Source organism: Apium graveolens, chromosome 7, assembly GCF_009905375.1.
Source record: "Apium graveolens cultivar Ventura chromosome 7, ASM990537v1, whole genome shotgun sequence".
Taxonomy (NCBI): Eukaryota; Viridiplantae; Streptophyta; class Magnoliopsida; order Apiales; family Apiaceae; genus Apium; species Apium graveolens.
The window spans coordinates 270943629-270967976 of record NC_133653.1 but is presented as its reverse complement, the minus strand read 5'-3'; the positions used below and the strand labels follow the sequence as shown (position 1 = coordinate 270967976).

Genomic DNA, 24348 nt, shown 5'->3' with positions numbered 1-24348 from the left:
TTACCTATATCTGTTTGGGGTCATTCAATACTTCATGCTACAAATATAATTAGAATAAGGCCTTCTGCTTACCACAAATAATCCCCTCAAGAATTAGTTCTTGGTCAAGTATCTAATATATCTCATTTAAAAGTATTCGGTTGTGTTGTGTATGTTCCTATATCACCACCACAAAGAAATAAAATGGGACCTCAAAGAAGAATTGGTATATATGTTGGTTTTGATTCTCCATCTATTATAAGATATCTGGAACCATTAACTGGTGATGTTTTTACTGCTCGCTATGCTGATTGTCATTTTGATGAATCCATGTTCCCTAAATTAGGGGGAGATAATGATTTGCATAAATTAAATTCTGAAATATCATGAAATGTATCAGGATTAAATTCTATTGATTCACGTACTAATCAATGTGAATCTGAAGTTCAAAGAATTATTCATATGCAAAATATTGCTAATCAAATGTCGGATGCCTTTAGTGACTCTAGACATATTATAAGGTCACATATACATGCTGTTAATGCGCTGGCACAAGTTGAAATCCCTACTAAGAAATCAATTCCTGAAGAATTGATTGGTGATTCAAAGCCATGCCAGAAGCGTAGTAGACCTATTGGAGCAAAAGATATTGTACCACGAAAACGGAAATTGATTGGAATTGCCCCAGAAGTGGCAAAAGTTTCAGAAAATACCCCAGAAGTGGTATTTCCTCCTGAAGAGGTTCAAGCCCCTAAAATGGATGTAACAAAACTCCCAGACGTGGGATTTCCTCCAGAAGAGAATGTTGCCCCAGAAGTGGCACATGCCCTAGAAGTGGCAAATGCTTCCACAGAAGCAAACGTACCTCAAAATTATGAGATCTCAATGAATTATGTCCATAACGCGAAATTACTGGATCGTGGGAGTATTGAGATTGATGATATATATGCTTTTTCTGTGGCATCTGATATTATTATGAACTCTGATCCTGAACCACAAAGTGTGTAAGAGTGTCGACACCGAGATGATTGGCCAAAATGGAAAATTGCGATTCAAGAAGAATTGCAATCCTTGCTCAAGAGAAATGTATTTGGACCTGCAGTCCAAACACCAGCTGGTGTAGTCCCTGTCGGGAATATATGGGTGTTTATACGAAAATGAAATGAGAGAAATGAAATTGTGAGATATAAGGCCTGGCTAGTAGCCCAGGGATTCTCTCAAAGACCTGGTTTTGATTACCAGGAAACATACTCTCCTGTGATGGATGGAGTTACTTTTCATTTTCTAATGGGTATGGCTTGTATGGAAAAACTGGAAACACGTTTGATGGACGTTGTGACAGTATACCTATATGGATCACTTGATAGTGATATTTATATGAAAATTCCAGAAGGATTAAATATTGAGGACACTAAGCCTCGACATTTATATTCTGTTAAATTACAATGATCATTGTATGGTTTGAAACAATCTGGTCGTATGTGGTACAACAGGCTTAGTGAATACTTATTGAATGATGGATATGTTAATAATCAAGTGTGTCCTTGCATTTTTATTAAACGATCATCAACTGGTTTTGTTATTATTGCTATATATGTGGATGATTTGAATATTATCGGTACTACTGAAGATATTACTAATGCTGCTAACTATTTGAAAAATGAGTTTGAAATGAAAGATCTTGGAAGGACAAGATTTTGTTTAGGTATACAGGTGGAGCACTTATCTTCAGGAATATTTGTTCACCAATCAAACTACACTGACAAGATTCTTGATCGGTTCTACATGGACAAATCTCATCCACTAACCACACCAATGGTTGTTCGATCACTCGAGGTTGAAAAGGATCCTTTCCGTCCTAGAAAACAAGATGAAAAAACTCTTGGACCTGAAGTTCCATATCTCAGTGCAATTGGCGCTCTCATGTATCTTGCAAACAACACACGACCTGATATTGCATTTGCAGTGAACCTGTTGGCAAGATTTAGTTCTGACCCTACTAAAAGGCATTGGGATGGAATAAAACATCTATTCAGATATCTTCGAGGGACAATCGATCTTGGACTATTCTTCCCAAACAATTCAAGATCACGGCTAGTTGGATATGCAGATGCTGGATACATGTCAGATCCTCATTTTGGGCGATCACAAACAGGTTACCTATTTACATATTGTGATACTGCTATCTCTTGGAAGTCTACAAAATAGACTATGGCTGCAACTTCATCAAACCACGCAGAGTTACTAGCAATTCATGAAGCAAGCAGAGAATGTATTTGGCTAAGGTCGGTCATTCAACATATTCAAGAATCATGTAGATTATCAAGTATTTCAGATAGTCCAACAGTTTTATTCGAGGATAACTCGGTCTGCATCAAACAACTTAAGGAAGGATATATTAAAAGGGATTGAACAAAACACATATTGCCAAAATTCTTCTACACTCATGAACTTCAAGAAAATGGTGATATTGATGTTCAACAAGTTCGCTCATGCGATAATCTGGCGGATATACTTACAAAGTCACTACCTACATCAACAATTGAGAAGCTGAGAAATAATATGGGTATGCGGAGGTTAAAAAGTTTGCTATATCAAAATATCAAAATGTGAGACATTTTATTCAGGGGGAGGCTGTATTCTTTTTCCTTCGTCAAAGTTTTAATCCCACTGCGTTTTTCCTTGCAAGGTTTTAACGAGGCAGTCAATCTTTACCATAACTCGCATTTGACAATCAAGGGGATGTGTAAAAATATTTGAACAAAAATAAAGTGATTGTCAAAGCGTATCGAAAAAGTCTCTCAAATCTTACCGAGGAAAACTTGTAAAGCTTATCGAGGAAGACTTGTAAAGCTTATTGAGGAAGTTTTGTAATACTTAATGAAGAAGATTTGAATAACTTATTTAGTAAGACTTGTAAACCAACTACTATAAATAGCTCATTTAGCTAATGAAATGAAAAAAAACTTTCTCTCCATCTTCTATTCTCCTATACTTCCTCTACATTAAACATAACTAATATTTTCAGTCAAGGTTTATAACAAAGTTAATATTACTCCAACCGTAAGTATTTTGAATGTGAATGTGGCTGAACAAATTTGTTTACTATATATGTACAACAGTACAAGGCTGTAATATTAAGTAATAATCACTAATCAATAATATTAAGAAAGTTAATCCATTGAATGGATTTTTATTTCTCTGTCCTTTTTTCATGTTTTTTCATTGTATATATAATAACTGATCTGATTTCTCTACCGATTAATCCCTTCAATTAATCCCTGATTCGCCAATTAATCCTTGTAAGGTGCGGTGATAGATCTTATCTGATTTTCGATTTCTGTAACACTGCTAAAAATACTTAAAAATTGTATTTCGTTGTTAGAAACTAGTACCCAGTTACGAGTTTGTTTTGGGTCATTATACTTTTTTTCCAAATAATTCGAGTTGTGCCTGACCCGAGTCAACAAAAAACCTGATTTATTACCGAGTATATCAAAATCGGATCGAAAATAGGTCTGAGTCCGAATACTTCCCAAGTATTTGTTCAAGTACTTTCGAATTTTAGAGTAGTGCATTTTATTAGTAAATCTCATATATATACGCAATGGGTCCCCTATCATTAATAAAATTGAATAACCAACAATATACTGTCAATTAAGTATTATGAAATCATTTTTTAAACGATTTTTGAAAAGTTAGTAGTTCTGTTTATAAAAATAGCCTCCAAATTGTTTTCTTATTTTGTTTGTTTTTTTTCTTTGATAATCTTCCTCGTCGAGGAATGATTTCTACCGATTGAATTTATTTTGACTTGTTTTCCGGATCTAAATAATCAGAATTATGGAGCTTCGATTTAACCGGAGCTTATTAAATCCGATAGTTCGGTTATGTCTTATTATAAGTTTGTTTTACAGATGTAAGGGTTTTGTTTAAATTTTTCGTTTATAATTTTATTTTTGTTTGTAATCTTGTTGAGAGATTGTTTGTTATCTCCTTTATTGTGAGACTTGATTTTGATTTAGTTATAAAAATATATGTAAAATTGTAATTACGGTCCATAATTCAAACGGGTTATAAATAAGTGGTTAATCGATATATTGCTTGAATTGTCTATGCATGAAAACCGGCAATTTAACCTATTTTATATTAGTTCGACTCGATTAAATTTTAATTTTATATATGTTCTATTTTTTTCATTAAAAATAAAACATAAATCAAATTTATAGTCTTTTCCAACAAAAATAATTTTTTTACAAACATGAAATACAATCTTATAAATAAGTATTTGTTCGCAGAAATATCAATCCAAAATCCACAACCAACGACAAAAGATAAATTATTAAATATTTGAGCTATTTCACTGTGAAGCAGCAGAACAATCTTAGAAATTACAAAAACCTTAAAATCACACCAAACTTCAAAATCATTCTATAATTAAACTAATCAAATCCCAAAATTTAAAAAACAAAAATAGCAACTCTAGACAAATAAAAAAACAAAAGTACAACACAAGTAGTTGACCACTTGCTTGCTTCTCTCTTACCTGGCACCATGTCCATCACCGACGCTTACCATTAACTCCACCTCTCCCACTTTCACCTATACATACACACACCTATACATACAAAAACTTGTATCTATCTCCTCACTTTTATCCTCCTCCTTTCTCCACTCCTTTTGACTTACTTTAGCTGCAAATTCAAGCTAAAGTTAAGCTCACTAAAAGATCTAACATATATATAATTATATATACGCGTGTATATATAATTATATATATAAGCCGTGAATTATGCACGGCTTCAGCCGCCTCGGCGGCGGAGCGAATTCACAATCTCCGCCTTCATCGCCGCGACTGCGCCGGAAGAAATCAGGTTTTTCTTCCGGCGGAGGAATCGTTGATTCGCATGAGTTACAGAATTATATGGAGAGATTTGTATATGTTGTTATATCTGCCGTGTATAGACGACGAGGCGTGTTGTTGTTCGCTCCGTTGTTGTATATTTCAGGAATGTTGTTGTATATGGGTACATTAGGGTTTGATGTTGTGGTGATTAATAAGATTAGTGGTGGAAGTGGTAAGAGTGGTTTTCCGGGCTCCGTTTATCGGAGTAATCAGGTTTTTAAGAAGTTGTGGCCGTATATGGAAGCTGAGAGTAGTAATGGAACTTCTTATGTTTCGGTAATTATCGTGTTACTTGTTAGTTAAATTGTGGTTTCTGTTTTTGAGAATTGTGGTTATGTATGTATTTGTTTAATTTCCAATTTAGCATTGTAGGTTAATTAGTCAGTTTGCTTGCTATCAGCTTATTTGTCTGTATACCGCAATACGATTAGTTTTTTGTTGTATAGTTAAATGAACTTCTAACGTTTTGGTAGATATTTTGTTGCTGGTTGTATTGTAATTACTGTTTTAGGCTTTGTAATGCATTTGTTTGTTTAATTTCCTAGAATGAGCGATTATAATATGATTGTGCATTTGTTATATTTAGCATTCTAGGTTACTTGGTCAATTTGCTTGCTATTGGATTAATATTGTGGGGGTCTATCTGTTTATTTGTCCATATATTGCAATATGATTAGTTTCTTTCTTTCTTTTTTTGGCGCATTTTGGATTGGGGCATGATTGATATAGATCTTGCCAGTAATGTTATTGTTTTTTATAACTTTCATTGGTACTGTATATGCGAACAACTTTTATTCATGGGAGATGTGATATAGAATTTTGTGAAAAAACACAGATCATATATCGATAACCACTGTGTGCATGACTGCTAGTCTAATTTGTACATTTCTTGCTCCGACATGTATAATGTACAACTTATAAAGGGACACATGTAAGATACTTTTCGTTATGTGCATTTACCATATAAATTTTCTGCACATATTAATTGTTTGCGCAGTCATTATCTTTTAGCTTTAAAAAAGGGATAGTAAGTGATCTTTAGTTTTTTTAATCATGTAGTGAGTGTATGGTTGACGAAAACAAGTAGAGACAAATCGATCGCTTCTTCCATATGAAGCATGAAGATGATTAATCAATTGCCATTATATACTAACATTGTTGTATATATTAATATTATCAGTCCTATGTATTTTAGCATTTCAAATAGTTAAAAAGAAACTATAGGTGTTTTTTGTGCATATACATATTATTCACTGGCATGTAATTTGTACTTATACGCTATAATATTTATCATAAATTTTCTGCATAGTGCATACACATATATTAGATACCTTTAGTGCTGAGATTCTGTTGATTTAATGCAGAACTCATCTTTATAGCAATTTATACATGGATTATATAGTTCATATGTCTATGCAGCTATCCTGGCAATTGCTATACTTCTAACAGAATGTAAATATTCTTGTTCCCTTTTCACGTTATAGTAATTTGACTAGCAATGTTCTTACAGTTATCCAACGTCTGGAATCCTAAATTACGTCAGGGTTGGAAGCCTTGTGTTCACCAGATTACTTCTCAATCAGGTTTGACTTATAAGCCTTAATGTATCACTTCCGTTGGACTTGAATGCCCTTTATTATATGTTGTCCACATGAAAATATTTAATGTTCCAATGCATTCTCCTGTGTCATCTATAGTTGCAGTTTGTGAGCTTTCAGTAAAGTTTTTTCAAAGATATATTATGTCATGTATTTTTTTGTCAATAAACTAATCTTTAAGAAACTTTCTTGGTACCAGATTTGAGATTTTTAGTTTAGTTGCTTATTTTTGTTCCAGAGTTGGAAGAACTGCCAAAGTCAAATGGGTTTCTTATAATTGAAGCAAATGGTGGTCTGAACCAGCAAAGATTATCGGTATGTTCTGATCTAAAGAGTGTTCATTGAAAACTTCAGATTGATTGTGTACTGTGTTTACTTTTATTTGTGGTTTGAGATTAGAAATAGGGGCTTTATTTTAGAAATTGTTTTTAGAGGTTTATGCTAAATTTTCAGTCTTTCTTCTTGATTCTTTAAACTATAATTCCTCAGAATTGCAAGGCTGTTCTCATTCAACAATTTTTAAGAGGAACTAGTTTGGAGTGTGTTGTATATTCAATATTGTGATAGTTTTATTGATCCCAACTCCCAAGCACTTAATCATTGCAAAATATTATGCCTTGTAAGCAGTCTGTAGTTACCTGCACATATATTTGTTAGTGCGAATGTAACCATGATGTGTCTGTCTATTGGATATCTTTCCCTAGATTCCTCAAATCTTTATTTAAGAAGTCAATTGAATAGGATTGGGAAATCTGAGTATAACAATCTCATCGACACTTTGTGTCACCTCAGTGCCTCATAGAAAGGATGAATAAGGCTACACATTGGACTATTTAGACCATGTGAGAACTAGCCTCTTTATCCTGCACATGCGTTAATCATATAAGTTCAGATATTTAAGTTTAGCATCGTGCACTTCAATTCCAGGCCCAGGAAAAAAAAGAAAACAGAATGGCTTGCAGGCTTATATATCATATTTTAAGGTGCATTAATATACTTTGACATAAAATGTTTTGTCTCTCCTGAAATATTAGATAAAAATGGACTTAACAAAGCTGTAACGCAAAATATATGCAGAGCTTGGAAACTGAAACAAACAAGAGTTGGCACTGTGAACTATAGAATATAGAGCTTGATAGTAATTTGATTTTTATTAGGTTTGCTTTGCAATTAGACGTATAAGTTATGGAAATATTTATTTTGCACCTACTAGCCTAGTACTGACAAAAATTTCGCCAGACATGCTCATAATACCTTTGTTTAAATGTAAAAAGGTCATTTCTGCAACAATAGAAAAGAAATAAAAGTCAGTGCTATGTTTTAACAAAATCCAATTAGGTCTGATCAAGAATTTTATTGATAAAAAGATAAATTATGATATGATTAAGTATAAAATTGCGTAAAATAATAGACATCATTTTAAATATTTTAGTGTTTATGCAAGTACCTCAAATAATTGTGTGGAACACATATTATTGATGCATTGATGTCAGGGAGGTAAATGTCAAAAATATGAAGCCTGAGAGTTGGACTTGTGCAAAAAAGACAGTGTCGGTACTCGGTACATAGAGTTGATATTCCCACTGAAGTATAGTTGTCACATTGACCTGTTGATTAGATATATAGGTAGTATTTACACATTGAAGAGGCTGGGTTTGCCCATCCACCTCCATTTGTTACATTGACCTCTCAAACAAAATGTGAGGATGATAGATCACTTTGTCAATACTATGAAAACTTATACAGGAGTTCGATAGTCAACTGAAACCTGATTCTGAAGAACATGCGATGCCATTTGTTCGGTCTAGCTCTAATTAACCTGAACTTGGTTGCACAAGATATTAAAGCCCTTATAAAAGGTTTTTGTCATAAAAATCATTGTTGCCTTTGCAACTACGAGGCTTTGTGCCAGAACGGTGTCAATGGAAACATGTAAAATATTCTATTTCCTAAAAGTAATTAGTAGTTCCCTTCATATTGTATGCAGATATGCGATGCAGTTGCTGTTGCAGGATTGCTAAATGCTACTCTCGTCATTCCATATTTTCACTTAAATAGTGTGTGGCGTGACTCCAGGTAACTTTTGTTATAGCTACTTTTCTGTACGTGTATCCAAGGTTGAAGGTATAATTTGAAGCTTAAAACCTCAGGGATGTTTTGCACTTATTGTCCTGTAATATGAACCAACAAGTTTTTTGTTAAGAGTTCGGTAGGTCTGGTTGAAAGATACTGTGGTTGCAACTGAATAGCTCTTTATGTTGAGTACCTGCTACTAGATTTTATTAGCCAGAATAATACATTTTATTTTTAGCGTATACAAGCAATGCCTCCTATCTGATGCACAAAATGTCACTGTACAGAAAATTTCAGTTAGTTGCACGTCCAGATCATTGCTGAATTATAAACTTCTTTGTCGCGTTGAGAGCCAGTCGTCTAAATTACTAACAAATACTAAGAAAACCACTTGGACTTTCTTGAGTGTCCTCAACATGTCAATAAATGATTTTAAAATCTTGGGAAGTAAGATATACACTCTCCTTTACGTAATTTAGTTATAAAATACTTTTGTGTGTTCTGTCTAATTCAACATGCACTAAGAACACATTATAACTATTTTGTTCGTCATATATCTTAGTTGTTTTTAAAATATTACCTCCAATTATACCAGTCATGTTTAAAATATCAGAGTTTTTCCGGTAAATCGGAAAATTTAGTGTTGCATATAATTATATCTAAATTATTGGTATTACAGCTATAAGCTGGATAACTGGACTACATCTTTTTATTTCATATAGAAGTTGATGTTTAACTTTTAATGAACCAAGATTCTAACTTTTAATGGACTACATCTGGTCATTTAAATTTTAAGCTAGCCCACAATGACAATTATACAGAATCTTGTCTCTGGTCCTCTTTAATTATAATAGACTGCGAAGTAAAGCACATTTCACTTGATTACTCTATTCTTGCAAGTTTAGCATCTTCCAGAATCGCTTGGATCTAAAAAATAGTACTCCCTCCGTCCCATTGGATTCTTTACATACTTTTGCCTCATGCTTAGCACGCACTTTAAGGCTACTATAAAATATAGTTCTATAATTTTTTTTTTAGAATTTTCTTTTTCTGTATAAAAGTTTAAACATTATATTTTTATTTAAAAGAAAAAAATATTTAAAATTATTCAGGGAACCATGTTTTACGGGAGCCTTAAAATGCATGCCGATCCCCCGTCCCCCAATGTAAACAATCCACCGGGACGGAGGGAGTAATTATTTAGTATCTCCTCTTGTTTGCTGGCTGTGATGCATTCAAGGCCTAATTATTATATTGTCTTGTACTTCTCCAGCAAATTCGCGGACATATTCGATGAAAAATTCTTTATGTATGCTCTTCGGAATCATGTGAACGTGGTTAGAGCGCTCCCAGAGGATATACTGCAACGTTTTGACAATAACATCAGTAACATAATAAATTTGCGAGTCAAAGGCTGGTCCAGTTCAACATACTATCTTCAGAAGGTCCTCCCGAAACTACTCGAATTGGGGTATGTGACTCCTAGTTACTGGGAGCTTTTGTTACCTATTCTGCTACGGCTACATGGATATGTTTACACCCAATTGAGTTGTGATAAATTTCGCAAAGTATTGAATGTTGAGAAATCAAATTAGATGTAGAATAATAGTGTCTGAGTTTTAAATTGTGCTCTTAAAAACCTCGCAATATGTAAAAGTAAAGGCCTGCGATTTAGCCACTAGCACTTATGGATATAACTTTCAGGTAATGCAAATGAACACGAGGATTGAAAACTCGTGGATTATTGTCATCAATGTAGCAACCAATAGTTAGAATTCGAAAAAGCTGATGTACTTGAGGGATCATAGACTCTTTTAGTATTATCAATCAAGTTACCTGACTTGCTAGGGTTCTTAGAGATTAGTACAAGCTTGTATTCAAAACTGGCCCGCGATTTTTTTCCTCATTCCGGGGATTGTACCGTGATCTGTTTTTAGGTCTTAAGAACCATATGCTTCACTGATTAGTGATTAATGTGTTGATGGTCTTCTCATTGCCTTGGAGTTTGAGTTTTATGGATAAGCTACAGGAGTACAGTACTTCCCCTGTACTTGTGCTGTTTTAGATCATTCTATATTCTCTGCATTTTATGTGTGTATTTCTTGTGGCTGGTGTTTCTTACAAGATAATTGTTGTTTGCTTTATCATGGTTGCAACACCTGTCACGTGACAACTAATAAGGACCCTATTTTATGATGCAGGGCTGTTCGCATTGCACCATTTTCCAACAGGTTGGCTCATGCTGTTCCTTCAAACGTCCAAGCACTTCGATGTTTAGCCAACTTCGAAGCACTGAGATTTTCAGAGACAATACGCACACTTGCGGCAAAAATGGTGGATAGAATGGTTAAGAACAGTACTAACAGTGGAGGGAAATACATCTCAGTGCATCTCCGGTTTGAAGAGGTGCTGTTTAATAGTATCATTTATAAGGATGAAGATCTGAAACTGTGCTACATAACATGTTTTCTGAGGCTTTTATTCTTTATGCAGGACATGGTGGCATTTTCATGTTGTATATATGATGGTGGCGAGGAAGAGCAACATGAAATGGATATTGCACGGGAAAGGAGTTGGAGAGGAAAATTTCGGAAGAGAGGTCGAATCATCAAACCAGGTGCAATTCGTATGGACGGGAAATGTCCTCTAACTCCTCTGGAGGTATGCTTTGCCTAAAGTATGATTGATGGGTTCTTGTCAGTTTTTACTTCTTAGATCTTGTTTCACAATGAAAACTACGTTGTTCAAGTTGTTGAATTTTTGAGTGGGAAATAGGCAAGAAAGCCAATAGGTCAACTAATTTAGGTGTTTTTATTCAAGTCCATACTCAACCAGATTAAATCAACATACAGCTGGACAAGCATACTTACATTAATTCAGCTATGTTTTCCCTCTATTTTTCTAGCTTTTGTTTTGATGATAAAGTGGTTAGTTCTTTATGTTAATTTCACAGGCAATAAAATCTGTGCAATCATTAAAGATTATATGTGTGTGTTTTACAAAGATAAAAAGTTATCATTGTAGTCGTTCACAAAAGTGGATAAGATAAAGAATGTAATAATTCTATTGAATTTGACAATTCCAAGATGATAAGTACTCAGCAACTGTTTTTAGGTAGTCCGGCAAGTCATTTTATCTTTGTTTGAGGATCGAGACCATGCAGTGCATGTACACCACTTTAGAGTTGTGATGATTGATTGGCTTAAGCTTGTACTATTGTTGAGTATTGCTCCAGTAGTTATCACTTTTACTTTGAGAATCAGTAAGAAGCAGACAAAATGTGGCCTTGTGTTTGTGTTGTGCATATAATAAAATGATCATAGATTTTCAAAAAGCTCTATCTGTTTCACTGAAACAATATCCTTATTAAATTTTTCCTAAATTATATGATCTCCATCTGTAGGTGGGAATGATGCTTAGGGGAATGGGCTTTGACAATAACACGTCAGTGTACATTGCAGCGGGGAAAATATACAAGGCTGATAAGTATATGGCACCACTTAAACAAATGTTTCCACGTTTAGAAACAAAGGATACCATAGCTTCAGCAGAGGAGCTTGCTCCGTTTGAGGTATTACTCCTTGTCCATTTTTTGCCCCTTTTTTGCTCATATATAGTAACTGAAGAAAAAAATATGTTCTTTCTCTGACTGTGTGCTATGTTGCAGGGGCATTCATCTAGGTTGGCTGCACTCGATTATACAGTGTGCCTTTACAGTGAAGTCTTTATCACCACACAGGGTGGAAATTTCCCTCATTTCTTAATTGGTCATAGACGCTACTTGAATGAAGGTCATGCCAAGACAGTAAAACCCGATAAGAGGAAATTAGCTCTACTATTTGATAACCCGAGAATCAGGTAACATGCACTATATCCATCTTTTAAGTCTGTTTTGGGTTTTGCTAAACTCTACTTATATTAAAAAATTGAACTTCTGAATGTTGAGTCATCTCTTCTCCAAATTGCCTTGTCTTTTATGCATAATACATCAGCAGATCACTAGCAGTAATTATTTAAAATTACTTGCCTTCATTATGATATATCACAAGCATGTCGGACAACAGCTCATAATCAGCATTGCAGTTAGTAAATTACCACATATTAATCTATTTATGTTGCAGGTGGGAGAACTTGAAGCACCCACTAAGAGACATGCTTCATCACAATGATATAAAAGGGTGTGAAACAAGAAAGGCCAGTGGCTCCCTCTACACTTATCCCATGCCTGATTGCATGTGTAAACAAGCAGATTTAAAGAATGAAAACAGTAACATAACTCAACATACTTAGAACACAGATTATAACCTTTATCATTCAATTGAGCATTGAATGTATTTTTCCACTGTTCATTGTAGGGGAGAGAAATTTAGGTTTTCAATTTTTAAGAAATGCCTAACTAGTGTCTAGTCTGCAGCGTCACAGGCATAACATGTTGTATATGATGCTGTACATACAAACAAAGGTAAATTATTCTTTTGTATTAATATTTTTTGGGGCATTCGTGAGAAGGGGCTAGGCCCTGATCTTTACACGACTCGGATATAGGATCCTGCGAATTGTTGGAGAAGTACAAAGGCTCCTCGTAGTTGTGTACTTTATTTGATTTTGTTAAGAGGGTATGTAGAATTATTTTACTTTGTAAATCATTGTATTGCAAAAAAGCAAATTTGAAGCAAAGAGAAGTTCACTAGTGTTTATACATGTTTGTAGCTCTGGGCACAGACTTGTAATATTACACCTTTGTATCATCAACAAACAATCGGATTATGTAGTATGATTGCACTCTATGCTAAGAGCAAGGCCAATGACTATGGTATTCTGAAATAGGGTAAAAATATATAACCCTCTACGTTTACTCCCCGTAGGAAAGGCAGGGATAGATTTTCATCTCTTCAGAAAAAAAATGCCTACAGGTTAAGCAAAAATATATTTAATGTCTCTTCTATTTTGTCTGTGTGAAGGTCACTAAAGTTGTTGCAGGGTCTGAGGTTGGGTTTTCTCCCATAGCATCAGTGATTGTGGTAATGGTACTACAATGAAAAAGTGAAGAAACAGAAATTTACGGTTCATTGAACCGTGGCCAAGAACTGGCTTCCTTCGGTGTTATAGACATGCTGGCGAGGTGGGATTCAAGATCTCCAAAAGAGCGATGGCTGGAACCTGCAGTTTCCTTGTTCTTCAATGCTTTGTTTCCAGAATCTCGACTCTGGGATCGTCGGTGTTTTGGATAGTGCTGCTGCTGCTGCTGTTGGAGTTGCTGCCTCTGTACTTGGTACAGCATCTGAAGTCTGACAAGCTCTCGCTCTAACATATCGTGCTCCACTGTTACAAATATATCATTATTTGATCTTAATAATTGTTTTCAAAATCCAGTTTGTCTTGAAGGAAAGAGAAGTCAGAGACATTTACAGTTTCTAACTAGCTGCTCCTGAGATAGACTTTCTAAACGTTGCCTCAGGGCTCTGTTCTCCATGCCTAATATAAGATTCTGTTGATCAAGAAACTCGAATTCTCCTGCTAGTTTTAAAGTTTCAGTCTGCGTGAGAAACATATCGATTTTTTCGATTAGTGTTTTAACTAAAATGCTATAACTTAAGTAATTAGTGAAGGCTTAATCACTCAACTTTCATCCATTTACCTGAAAAAGATGGACATGCCTTTCAAGTTCAGCAATGTATTGAAGTTTTCGAACCCGTGATCGGTGAGCTGATTGCCTGCATTACCATAAAAATTTACCAGTTACACTGTGATCACAGGATTGAAGAAGAAAGATTGAGAATTTACATTCTAAAAACAGAAGAAAGAAAGCCTTCTATTGTATATATGAACCAAATGCCTACTGTTTAGCACGTTTTGCCTCTGCTTTTGATGCAGAAGGCTTAGCTTGCGACTGATCACTACTTTCACCAGATTCATTCTGTCCATTTGTATCCGTGGCTGCAAACGTTTCCTGATCAGACAGCAGACCACTGATGGATCCCGGAACATGGACCGTAGTTCCATCTCTAACAGACGATATGCCATGATTCAAGAGTGCTCCTGTACTGAATCTACTAGATTGTCCCCTGTTAACAAATGCATTACCGTTAAAAGAAGCAAGCATTGGCTCTCCCTGATAAACCACATTGTGAGGGCTCATCCATGGATTATAAACAGCAGTTTGTTGCGCCATTGTATCAAATGTCTCAGTTGATGCATCATAGTACAATGCAGAAGAGTCACTAGCTGAACGCCTATGCACTTTTGGCTGCACTTGCTGCATCTCGGGCTCGTTGAGTAGGTCATCGAGCCAAGAGGGTTGCTCCTCTATGGTCACACTCTCGGAGGAACATCGTTGATGGCCATTTTGTCGATCAACGTTATATTTGGCATCTGATGGTGCAGGAGAAATGCATAGCAAGGGGCTTATAGGGGGATGCAACATCTGTCTACTGTTTGTATATGAAAAATTACTTGAGTAATTTGACACTACATTTGAACCTTCCATACTGCAAGATTAATAAACAGTGCAGAAGACAGATGATATTAGAACAAGTCATAAACAACATCTGTTCAATTACAACATTAACATTCACTGTCTGATGCATAATAAATTACTAGTATACAACCCGTGCGATGCACGGTCGTTTTCATCATTGTATATTATAAATTATAATTTTAATAATATGTTGTTTGTAGGATTCGATATTGTATCACTTGAATAATAGTTTTTAAAATTATATCTAACGGTTCTCATCAATTTGATCTCACAGCTCTAGATTGAGTGACCAAGAACTAACAACTAAACCTTTAATGTTTTGTCTTTAAGATTAATCAATTGAATGTGCACATATCATTATTTAGGTTTTTAGATTTCAAGAACACGAACTTAAAAGCTACGGGCTCTCCTGAAACCGTAAGGTGCAAGATGAAAACCCCAAATCGAACTGTACTATTCAACAGAATCGACGATACTTGGAGGATAAACAAAAAATTACACATGCATAGGAGCGAACACGTATATTTTCAAAAAATTTAACGAAAAACGCCCTTACTAGATTCGTCCCTGCCGTAAATAAAAAATTGGCATGCATGTACTTACCAGTGAAATGTCTGACCACCGGCAGCGAAACCGTCTGGAAGGGAAGAAATCCCAGCTCACGGTCATCGGCGGTGAATCAAAAGATTGAAATGTAAAATATATGTGGGTATTTATATGTTATGATATTAATGTTTTTAAATGCTTAATTTCTATTTCTTCAAAGTATTTTTGGTTCATGCAAAGCTCGCTCTCTGCCTGGAATAATGGAGGGGTATTCACTAGGGGCTCACCGTACTTTTCGAATTCAATTTTTAGGTGTCATGTATTTGTTCAATTGCAAAATTTGTGACAAAAAAGGAAACTAATTAGAAGTGATAGTACTCAGTTGCGGATCGAGCTTAAAAATTTAAGTGCTTTTTCGAAAAATATTTAATTCTAAAAATATTTTTGTAAAAATAGTGTCATTTTAAAAAAATTGCAAAAGTACTTTTTTATTTGCAAATATACTATTTTTCAATTTTTTTTGCAAAAATACGATTTTTTTTAACTGGATGCAACCTTCAGCGAGTTTCTGCAATATCATGCAACCAAAAAAACTGTATTCAACTAGTTATATATATATATATCTGCTTAATTTTGGTTGATTCCATTTTTTTCAGAATATAGTAAAATCACAAAAAAACTTAGTATTTTTGGTAATTTCTCGAAATTTTAAATATTTCACTAAAATAAACAGAAAGTTACCATGTTACAATATTTACAAGTGCTGGCTCTGACTAAGATGAAGAGCAAGCTTACACTGAACAAATTATAATCAACCTAAAGAAAAGACTAGCAAGTGCTTTAGAATGGCCTATAAATCTTGAGATCAGAAACAACTCCAGCAAACGAACCAGCTGCTGCTGCTATCGAAATGATCAGGCATACACCACTCAACATCTGTAGACAAATCCATCTGCAGCTCCACTTTGGTATCTTCTTCTGTACTAAGTACATCTCCACTGGGAAGTAAACTGTTAGTGGCCAGAACCCGAACGCTCCAAGAATCCCAACTACGTCGTTAAAGAATGGCATTAGCATTGATATGATTGTGGTGATGATCACGAATGTTGTCCTCCATACCAGGCGGAAAAGATTTAGCTTGTAAGGTCTGAATTTCCCAGGCAATGGAATGTTGTAGTGTTTGTTGATGAAGTCACTCTCGGGGAATGTTCTTGTAGTATGTTTTTCGACAAATGCAAATAAGGGTTGGCAGTAGACTTGGTATGCACCGACAAGGTGGACTACTATGGCTATGTTGGCAATGTCGAGAAGCCAATAGGGGTTGTAAAATCCGAATCCTGTGAGGAGGTTTCCGGGAGCTGAGTCTCCAAAGGCTGCATAGCCGAAACAGCCACAGAGCATGTAGAAAATAGTTGTCACTGCAAGACTTAGTTGTGAAGCTTTCTTCATGGTTTTGGACTCTGAAGGTGGAGATCTGAGTGTATCCTGAATCTCGATAAGTATCAGAGAAAACGAGTAGGCAAACGCAATTGCTCCAAGTGCTTGGAAGCTCTTCCATATCTTCTGAGTTTGAGTCACACTACCAATGCTAATCCCTGTAAGACTTCCCCTGATTTGTCCAGTTTCTGGTATTTTACAAAGATGAATGGTTAGAATTATATTACTCATGCATCATTATAATTCTCGAAAATCAAGCTTTAAAGCACAATGAAATTACTAGTTCAACAAGTTTCATCTATACCTGCAACTTTGGAAATCCCGAGTCCAAGACCTATGGATGAGTAAGTGAAGGACATAACAGCAGCAACAATCGACAACCAAGAGATCTGATCAAAATCTGGGATTTGCGAGAAGAGAATTTGCATGACACCGAACGCAAGCATATAAGGAGTGCTGGAGATGTGGCAAGGATTCTTGGCATGACTAGCATGGAAACAATTTGACCTTACTATCGCCCTGTTATTCATTAACCAAAACATAAACTCATTAGTGCATGAAAGACATAACTGTTGGTATTAAAAAGACTCTGTTTAGTTATCGAAATTTACTCACGTCATGCTTATAGATGCTGCAATAGTGTAGCCAATAGCGGCCCCAAAAAGATTCATGTACTGAATAGCCCCACAAACTTTAACCTTGAAACCACCTGGAATAATCAAGAAGTGTTAATTAGGCTAAAAAAAGATGTTAAAAAACAAGAATTAAGCCCTGATCACAAATTAGAAAGTTAAATATCAAAGTGATCACTCAACTCAAGACCGTATATCAGTTTAATAATCAAACTTAACAGGATATCATATGAGTCACTAAAATCATAATAAATATCAAAGTTTGATGATTAAACTGATATATGCCTTTCAGTTGAGTGATCACTTTGATATTTAAGGCAAAAAAGAAAAAAGATACATACCAAGATAGGCTTCAACAGCATCCATGTAGGTGTAGTTTCGCTTGCCAGTAACAGGATCACCGGAACGATAACACGAGGCCAACAGACAAGAAGTAAAGTAAGTAACAAAGGAGAACAAGAGCAGAACAATAGGACCAGCAATCCATCCGAGCTGTGCAGTAGCCCAAGCCAAACACAGAACTCCGGAACCAATTACTGTTGTAATGATGTGCGCACTTGCTGTCCAAACCGTGCCTAAACGCACACACAACAACAATATTACAATCAAGAAATCGCGATATTATTGTTAACATTACAGTTTATTAAATCATTGCAACGTATGTACACTACTAGAAAAAACACCTCATCTATGGTCTTGCAACTGATGTTAAAGATATTTTTTCATAGACATCAGTACGTACCTGTCCTTTTGAGACGACCATCATCGTCGAAAAACTTGGAGACGCCTTCAGCTGGTGGTATGGAGATCTCCAAGCTAGCAGAATGATTCGAAACAAACGACATCTTTACCAAGAAAGTAATTGATGTTTAGGGTTGAGCAGAGGGAGTATAAATAGGAGCTGTACAAAGTTTTTTACTTGGTACCAATGTTTTACTGGTTTGAATAATTTTTTAGGCGGTTGTTTTTGTAACTTCCTAGCAATCATACAGCTTAAGTTTGAGGTTTTATTGTTACTCCATGGATTCTTTGTGTAACGTAAGGCTCAAGGTTGCTAAATATTGCTCCCCGCGTCCCAGATTACTTGTCCACTTTGACTCGCATATCTCTGTGCAACTTAAATTACGTGCAAAAGTCAAACTGGACAACTAAATTGGGACGGAGGGAGTATATATTAGCACTTATTAGCTTTAACTGGGTTGTAGGCAGTGTTACAGATTTCGGAAATCAGAACTATTCGGTTGAGGTACCGATTTACGATTTATCGGACGATTTTTAAAAAATCGGATGATTAATCGACGATTTATCGAAAATCGGTCAAATCGGACAAATATTTTTGACCAATTTTTGAGCGATTTATCGGCGATTTTTAAAAAATCGGCCGATTTTTATAACAGCGGTTGTAGGCAGTTGTTTTATATACATACATACCCATGTAATTTCATCAGTATGTATAGTTTAAGTGTTTTGATGTTAGTTGTACATTTGGTTTCTAGTTAGGTTTTATAATTAGTTGCTTGATTTATCATGTTAGGTTTATATTTTAAGTAATTTTGGTATTGGTGGTGCGTGTTGTTCTGATTATCAAATGTATGTCTGAGTCAGATAATTGAGGAAGTTGCTAAATAATACAACCTCTGTCCTCTTCATTTATTTACAGTTTTTTTCACATGCTTACATGTATTTTGAGACAACTATAAAATATATTTCCGTAATTTATTTTTAAAATTTTCTTTTTTTATAAAAGTTTGAACATTAGAATTTTCATTTGGAAGGAAAAAAATTTAAAAAAAAATTATACAAATATATTTAATAAGAATATTAAAATGTGTGCCGAGTCTCGTCCCCAATATAAAGAATTAAGGGGACGGAGGGAGTACATGTTAATACTTTGGTATGTTTAGACTTTACATTTGTTTAAATCTGATCAAATTGTTAGGGTGCATTGTAATGAATGTTAAAGTTATGAATGTTAAAGTTATATATATTTAATGCTTTTGCATATGTAGGATTGAGATAATAGTTTTATTAGGTCTTTTGTTTAGAATTTTACAATTGTGTTTGGATTGATAGCAGATTTGACAAAGGTATTCTATCACCATATTAATGTCAGAAAATCAACTAAAAATGATCATGTTCAGCATAAAATGAGCCATTTTTAACAATGCTTCATTCATGTCCATGGATATCTGACCAAACTCAAATACATGTGACCACAAATGCAAAAACGTTGCGTTTTAATATAACCCACCAATCTTTTTCAACCAACCATTGGTTGGTCTCTTAAATCAAAACGCACCGTTTTATATTTCTAACCAACCTATTTTCGACCATACACGGTCGTATTAATATTCGGACCATGTTATTACCATAATGGGTCATTTATTGTTCATCAATACACAACGTTTTTATACTTGTGATCACATCTTTTCTAATCATGTATGGCCAATTTTCTGGTGACGTGACTTTGCTGTGGCACCATTTAACAATGATACGGGCCGATTTTCTGGTGACGTGACTTTGCTGTGGCACCATTTAACAATGTTACGGGAAAAGGCTGCCCGACCGATCGGCTGTAATGGGTTTTAAGTTTTATAACCGACCGTGTTGCTGTAGTGTCAACGCAAATATGAAGCTGCAGCCAGATTTATCAGAATTGCATTTCACCCTAGGATAGTATCCGATATCTGCTCTTATAACTTCCATCACAGTACTATCAATGCTATGTAATTTCCCATCTGGTTTGATCCCATCATATAGGGGGCATTCGTGTGCAGTTTGTTAACTATATGATCCCATTGGGGGTTTCGTCTAACACATTAAGGTTTTAGATGAACTGGTTACTCAACAGAGAGATCCATCCATCGATATAATAAGGCTTTTCTCCTGTTGGGTAGCAGTAGTTTTGATTTATGTCAGAAAAAAGATCCTGGCCACTTCATGTCCCTGTGACCATCTCTCTAATTCGTTTGTTATTACTACCAGTGATTTCTTGAAGCCTTCACAGATTATATACCGGGGTGCTCAAAGATAGAACATCGACATAACAGTCGTCTATAAATCATAGAAGCTCCAGAAAGCACTAATTTCCTAGATCTTAGGAAACAGACTAATATTTATTCAATTTGAATGTGCATGATTAACAATATCATGCAAAGAAGTGTAAGTACCTACTGCAGCTACTGAAGAGCCCGCCAATAATATCAAGATGATGATCACTAACTCAGGCCCAAATTTCCTAGCATCTTTATTGATCTTCAGGTAGAAAATTGATGGTAATAACATTGAAACGGTTGTGCCTAAAAATGCACCAGTAAATGCCATGACATAACCAAAAAACGGTACTGCTAGTGCCACGAGAACCGTACTGATCACTACAACTGTCCTGATGAAGAGGCTGATTAACCGGATTTTGAGGGTCAGTGACCGGCTTCTTAGAAGAGGAAATGTGTCCTCAATAGCTGCGTTAATTGGAGACACAACAATGGCATACTTGGTGATGGGGTTGATGAGTGTTGTATATATTGCAACTTTTGAACTTATGTTCTTTGTGGGAAGATTTAGAGTCACTTGAGAAATCAGGTTTCCACCATACATCAAGTAGCCTAGAATCGCCATTGAACCATAACTAATGGTGCTCAGAACAAAACAGACCAGTAGCACCTGCAGTTTTAGTAGCATGAACAAAATAAGATTAAAAAACGAAAGAATCTTTAATCACATTGGAAAGAAAGAAAAAGTTCATTACCTTTGGAAATTGAGTTCTATTTTTCATAGAATTTCAGAGGGTGGGAAACACTGCATGGCCACAATAACAAAAGGTATACATGCTAATAGCAGTAGCCAATCCATTCCAATTCCAAAGGCTTCCTGTTTCGTCAAATCCAATGCCATCAAATGCACCAACCCAGAAAACGGAACAAACCAGAATGATAGAAGCCAAAACACCACCAGCAGAAATATAGGCCAGCAATCCCAAGCTCCTTAGCCAGGTTGTAGGCAATACCACTAAAGCTGTCAGCAAAACAAAGCCTTGTTTCCCTGGAATACTTATTCCAGCAATGTGGAAATTTACGTCTGGAAATAGCTTATGTAAATTATCACCTTCTAGAATCAGAAACTCTACCGCAACCAAATAGAGCTCAATATACATAAAAGTTGAAATCATAGCTCTTCCTTTGCTTCCAAAGGCCACTGAACCAATATCAGGATAAGTTTTAATAATGGGATTTGAATCCATACATCGACGCAAAAGTAATCCTGTATAAAAACACAGAATTGCTACCACAAACAGGATGATCAAAGAAAGCCACCCTCCTTGAGAAAGTGCATAGGGGATGGATAACATTCCAACACCTGATGAAACAAAAACTACATTATGGCATATGATTTAAAAATTGAAAATTTTACGAGGCCAAATAAAGACATTGAAAGTTACCTGAAAGAGCATTTAGACCATTGAAACAAGTCCTGAGAAAGCTAGTGCCTTGCCATTTTTCCTCAGAAGGTGAAATATCGGTTTGGCTCTTCACTGTGTCAATACTCGAAGCCTCCATCTTTCTTGCTTCAAGTGTTGAACAGAACTATGATGTTGGTACCAACAAAGAGTTGATGCATTGGTTGAGTACAACTCCTGCAGAGTAGGGAAATATAGATTATGCCAGTTTCTCAGTATTATTAAATTTTTGAGAAAGATCAGTCAAAATAGGCCACAACACAAAGAGTTCTGAATAATTTACATTATACAAGATTGACCTTTAACCTTGATACATTTTCAAAATATTCTTCTGTAATTTCTGTTGATAGGATGATTTTAAGCCTTAAACACAAAATTTTCTCTAAAACACTCTTTATGTTTTCTTGAAACTTCATTGTCTTGTTATATGACTCTTCTTGACTTATTCATCGTCTGCTTGATTTAAGCAGTAGTTCTGTTTGAGGCGAATAAATACAAAGCTCGAACAATATAAAATTAAACAAATCGAAACCCTTCACACGATCCATACGGAATATAAATATTAGTAAGAATATTTACCTTAAAAGAAGTTTTAATAGTACTTTAATCAATCACCACATGTCCGCAACAAACAATTTACGCGTTAACGGTATCCACACGAGTATTTGCATCGAGGGAGAGCATGTGTTTTTTCAGTTTCTCTCTTTAGTTAGCTGTAAAGATCGGTTAATGAAAAAATTTGTCTCCCTACGATATTATATAGAACAGGAAAATGAATTCTAACTCTAATCTAAGTTGGTTGATTTAATATCAAGTTAATAACTGCAGAAAAAATAATTCTTACAAGAAATATATTTAGCAACCTTGAGCCTTACGTTACACACAGAATCTACGTAGTAACAATAAAAACTCAAACTTAAGCTATGTGATTGCTAGGAAGCTACAAAAACAACCGCCTAAAAAAATGTTCAAACCAGTAAAACTTTGGTTGCAAGTAAAACTTTGTACAGCTACTATTTATACTCCCTCTGCTCAACCCTAAACATCAATTACAATGATGTCGTTTGTTTCGAATAATTCTGCTAGCTTGGAGATCTCCGTACCACCTGCAGCTGAAGGCGTCTCCAAGTTTTTCGACGATGATGGTCGTCTCAAAAGGACAGGTACGTACCGATGTCTATTGTTAGAATAATATAAGATCCTGAAAAGAGCAATTAGAGTAATCGGTTCCTGCATATGGTATCAGAGCTCAGGCTGGCAGAGGACTCAGGTTCGATCTCTGCCACCCCCAATATTTCTCACAATTTATGATGGACACGAAAGGCAATAACATGTTGAGGTTTCTGAGTAACTGGTTCCTCTTTAACATCAGTTGCAATTGCAGAGACATCTGGATTGCTGGTCCTCTTGTTCTGCTCTTGTTCTCGTTTGTTACTTACTTTACTTCTTGTCTGTTGGCCTCGTGTGGCCTCGTGTTATCGTTCCGGGGGTAATGGCCCTTAATATATCAATTTTGAAGGAAAAGACCCAAAATCTCATAAATATTAAAATATGGCCTATTATATCACTTAAAAGCGCATTTTTTACAAGCGTTTTTCAAAAACACAATTATACTTTACATTTTTTATTATTTTTATATTTTTAATTTTTTTTCTTTCCTGAAATGAAAACGCGTATTAATAAGGTGTTAGTTGCATAAACGCAGTTTTGAAATGCGTGTACCTATTTCCAAACGCATAAAATAAATACGTTACTCAAACAAAATATGGAGGACCAGCACTCAGCCTATTAAGAAAAGTAACTGTTGGTCTGTAAAGTGAAAACGCATTTTTTTGTTACATTTTTTCATGATATTAACGGTCATTTCTGTTGAGTTGTGATATTTTGGACCATTTTTTCCCGAATTGTGAGATTTAGGGCCATTTTTCTCGTTACGGTGATTCTGTTACTGGCAAGCGAAACTACACCTACATGGATGCTGTTGAAGCCTATCTTGGTATGTATCTTTTCTTTTTTTTATTTTTATTTGTGATCAGGGCTTAATTCTTGGTTTTATTTGTGACTTCATCAACAAAGAGTACAACATTCCATTGTCCTAATAATATTACACAATAAATATTCTTTTCTGTTTAGTCTTTTGCAGAGCCAGCACTTGTAAATATTCTTGGAACTTTCTGTTTATCTTAATGAAATATTTAAATTTTAAGCTGAAGCAGCAAGTGTCAGCTTCAGTTTCCAAATAT

The 24348-nt window shown here is 35.2% G+C and overlaps 6 protein-coding genes across 6 annotated transcripts; 2 read left to right on the top strand and 4 right to left on the bottom strand.

Annotated features, from left to right (window-relative positions):
• The first annotated feature begins 1650 nt into the window (after window positions 1-1650).
• LOC141674961 (secreted RxLR effector protein 161-like) lies at window positions 1651-2187 on the top strand. Its single transcript, XM_074481662.1, has one exon. It carries the CDS (start codon window positions 1651-1653, stop codon window positions 2185-2187), a length of 537 nt encoding a protein of 178 aa, XP_074337763.1.
• A 2323-nt stretch (window positions 2188-4510) lies between these two features.
• On the top strand, window positions 4511-13257 carry LOC141671204 (O-fucosyltransferase 9). Its single transcript, XM_074477366.1, has 10 exons — window positions 4511-5161; window positions 6396-6468; window positions 6722-6798; window positions 8471-8559; window positions 9830-10027; window positions 10758-10962; window positions 11050-11217; window positions 11960-12127; window positions 12224-12414; window positions 12678-13257. The coding sequence occupies exons 1-10, from the start codon at window positions 4772-4774 to the stop codon at window positions 12844-12846; spliced, it is 1728 nt and encodes a 575-aa protein (XP_074333467.1). The 5' UTR covers window positions 4511-4771; the 3' UTR covers window positions 12847-13257.
• A 358-nt stretch (window positions 13258-13615) lies between these two features.
• On the bottom strand, window positions 13616-14902 carry LOC141674960 (uncharacterized protein At4g06598-like; the record flags this gene model as incomplete). The annotated part of the gene is made up of 4 exons (XM_074481661.1): window positions 13616-13878; window positions 13966-14092; window positions 14195-14270; window positions 14397-14902. Coding segments are annotated over 4 exons (972 nt in total), but the record flags the coding sequence as incomplete, so codon positions are not given.
• A 1384-nt stretch (window positions 14903-16286) lies between these two features.
• On the bottom strand, window positions 16287-18607 carry LOC141671288 (amino acid permease 3-like). Its single transcript, XM_074477481.1, has 5 exons — window positions 18392-18607; window positions 17991-18224; window positions 17633-17726; window positions 17322-17536; window positions 16287-17205 (listed from the first exon to the last, which is right to left on the bottom strand). Exons 1-5 carry the CDS (start codon window positions 18492-18494, stop codon window positions 16421-16423), a joined length of 1431 nt encoding a protein of 476 aa, XP_074333582.1. The 5' UTR covers window positions 18495-18607; the 3' UTR covers window positions 16287-16420.
• Window positions 18608-19766: 1159 nt separating this feature from the next.
• Window positions 19767-22488, bottom strand: LOC141672859 (amino acid transporter AVT1J-like). The gene is made up of 3 exons (XM_074479550.1): window positions 22088-22488; window positions 21398-22005; window positions 19767-21312 (listed from the first exon to the last, which is right to left on the bottom strand). Exons 1-2 carry the CDS (start codon window positions 22203-22205, stop codon window positions 21431-21433), a joined length of 693 nt encoding a protein of 230 aa, XP_074335651.1. The 5' UTR covers window positions 22206-22488; the 3' UTR covers window positions 19767-21312; window positions 21398-21430.
• Window positions 20770-21424, bottom strand: LOC141674959 (amino acid transporter AVT1I-like). Its single transcript, XM_074481660.1, has 2 exons — window positions 21398-21424; window positions 20770-21312 (listed from the first exon to the last, which is right to left on the bottom strand). The coding sequence occupies exons 1-2, from the start codon at window positions 21422-21424 to the stop codon at window positions 20770-20772; spliced, it is 570 nt and encodes a 189-aa protein (XP_074337761.1).
• Window positions 22489-24348: the final 1860 nt, after the last annotated feature.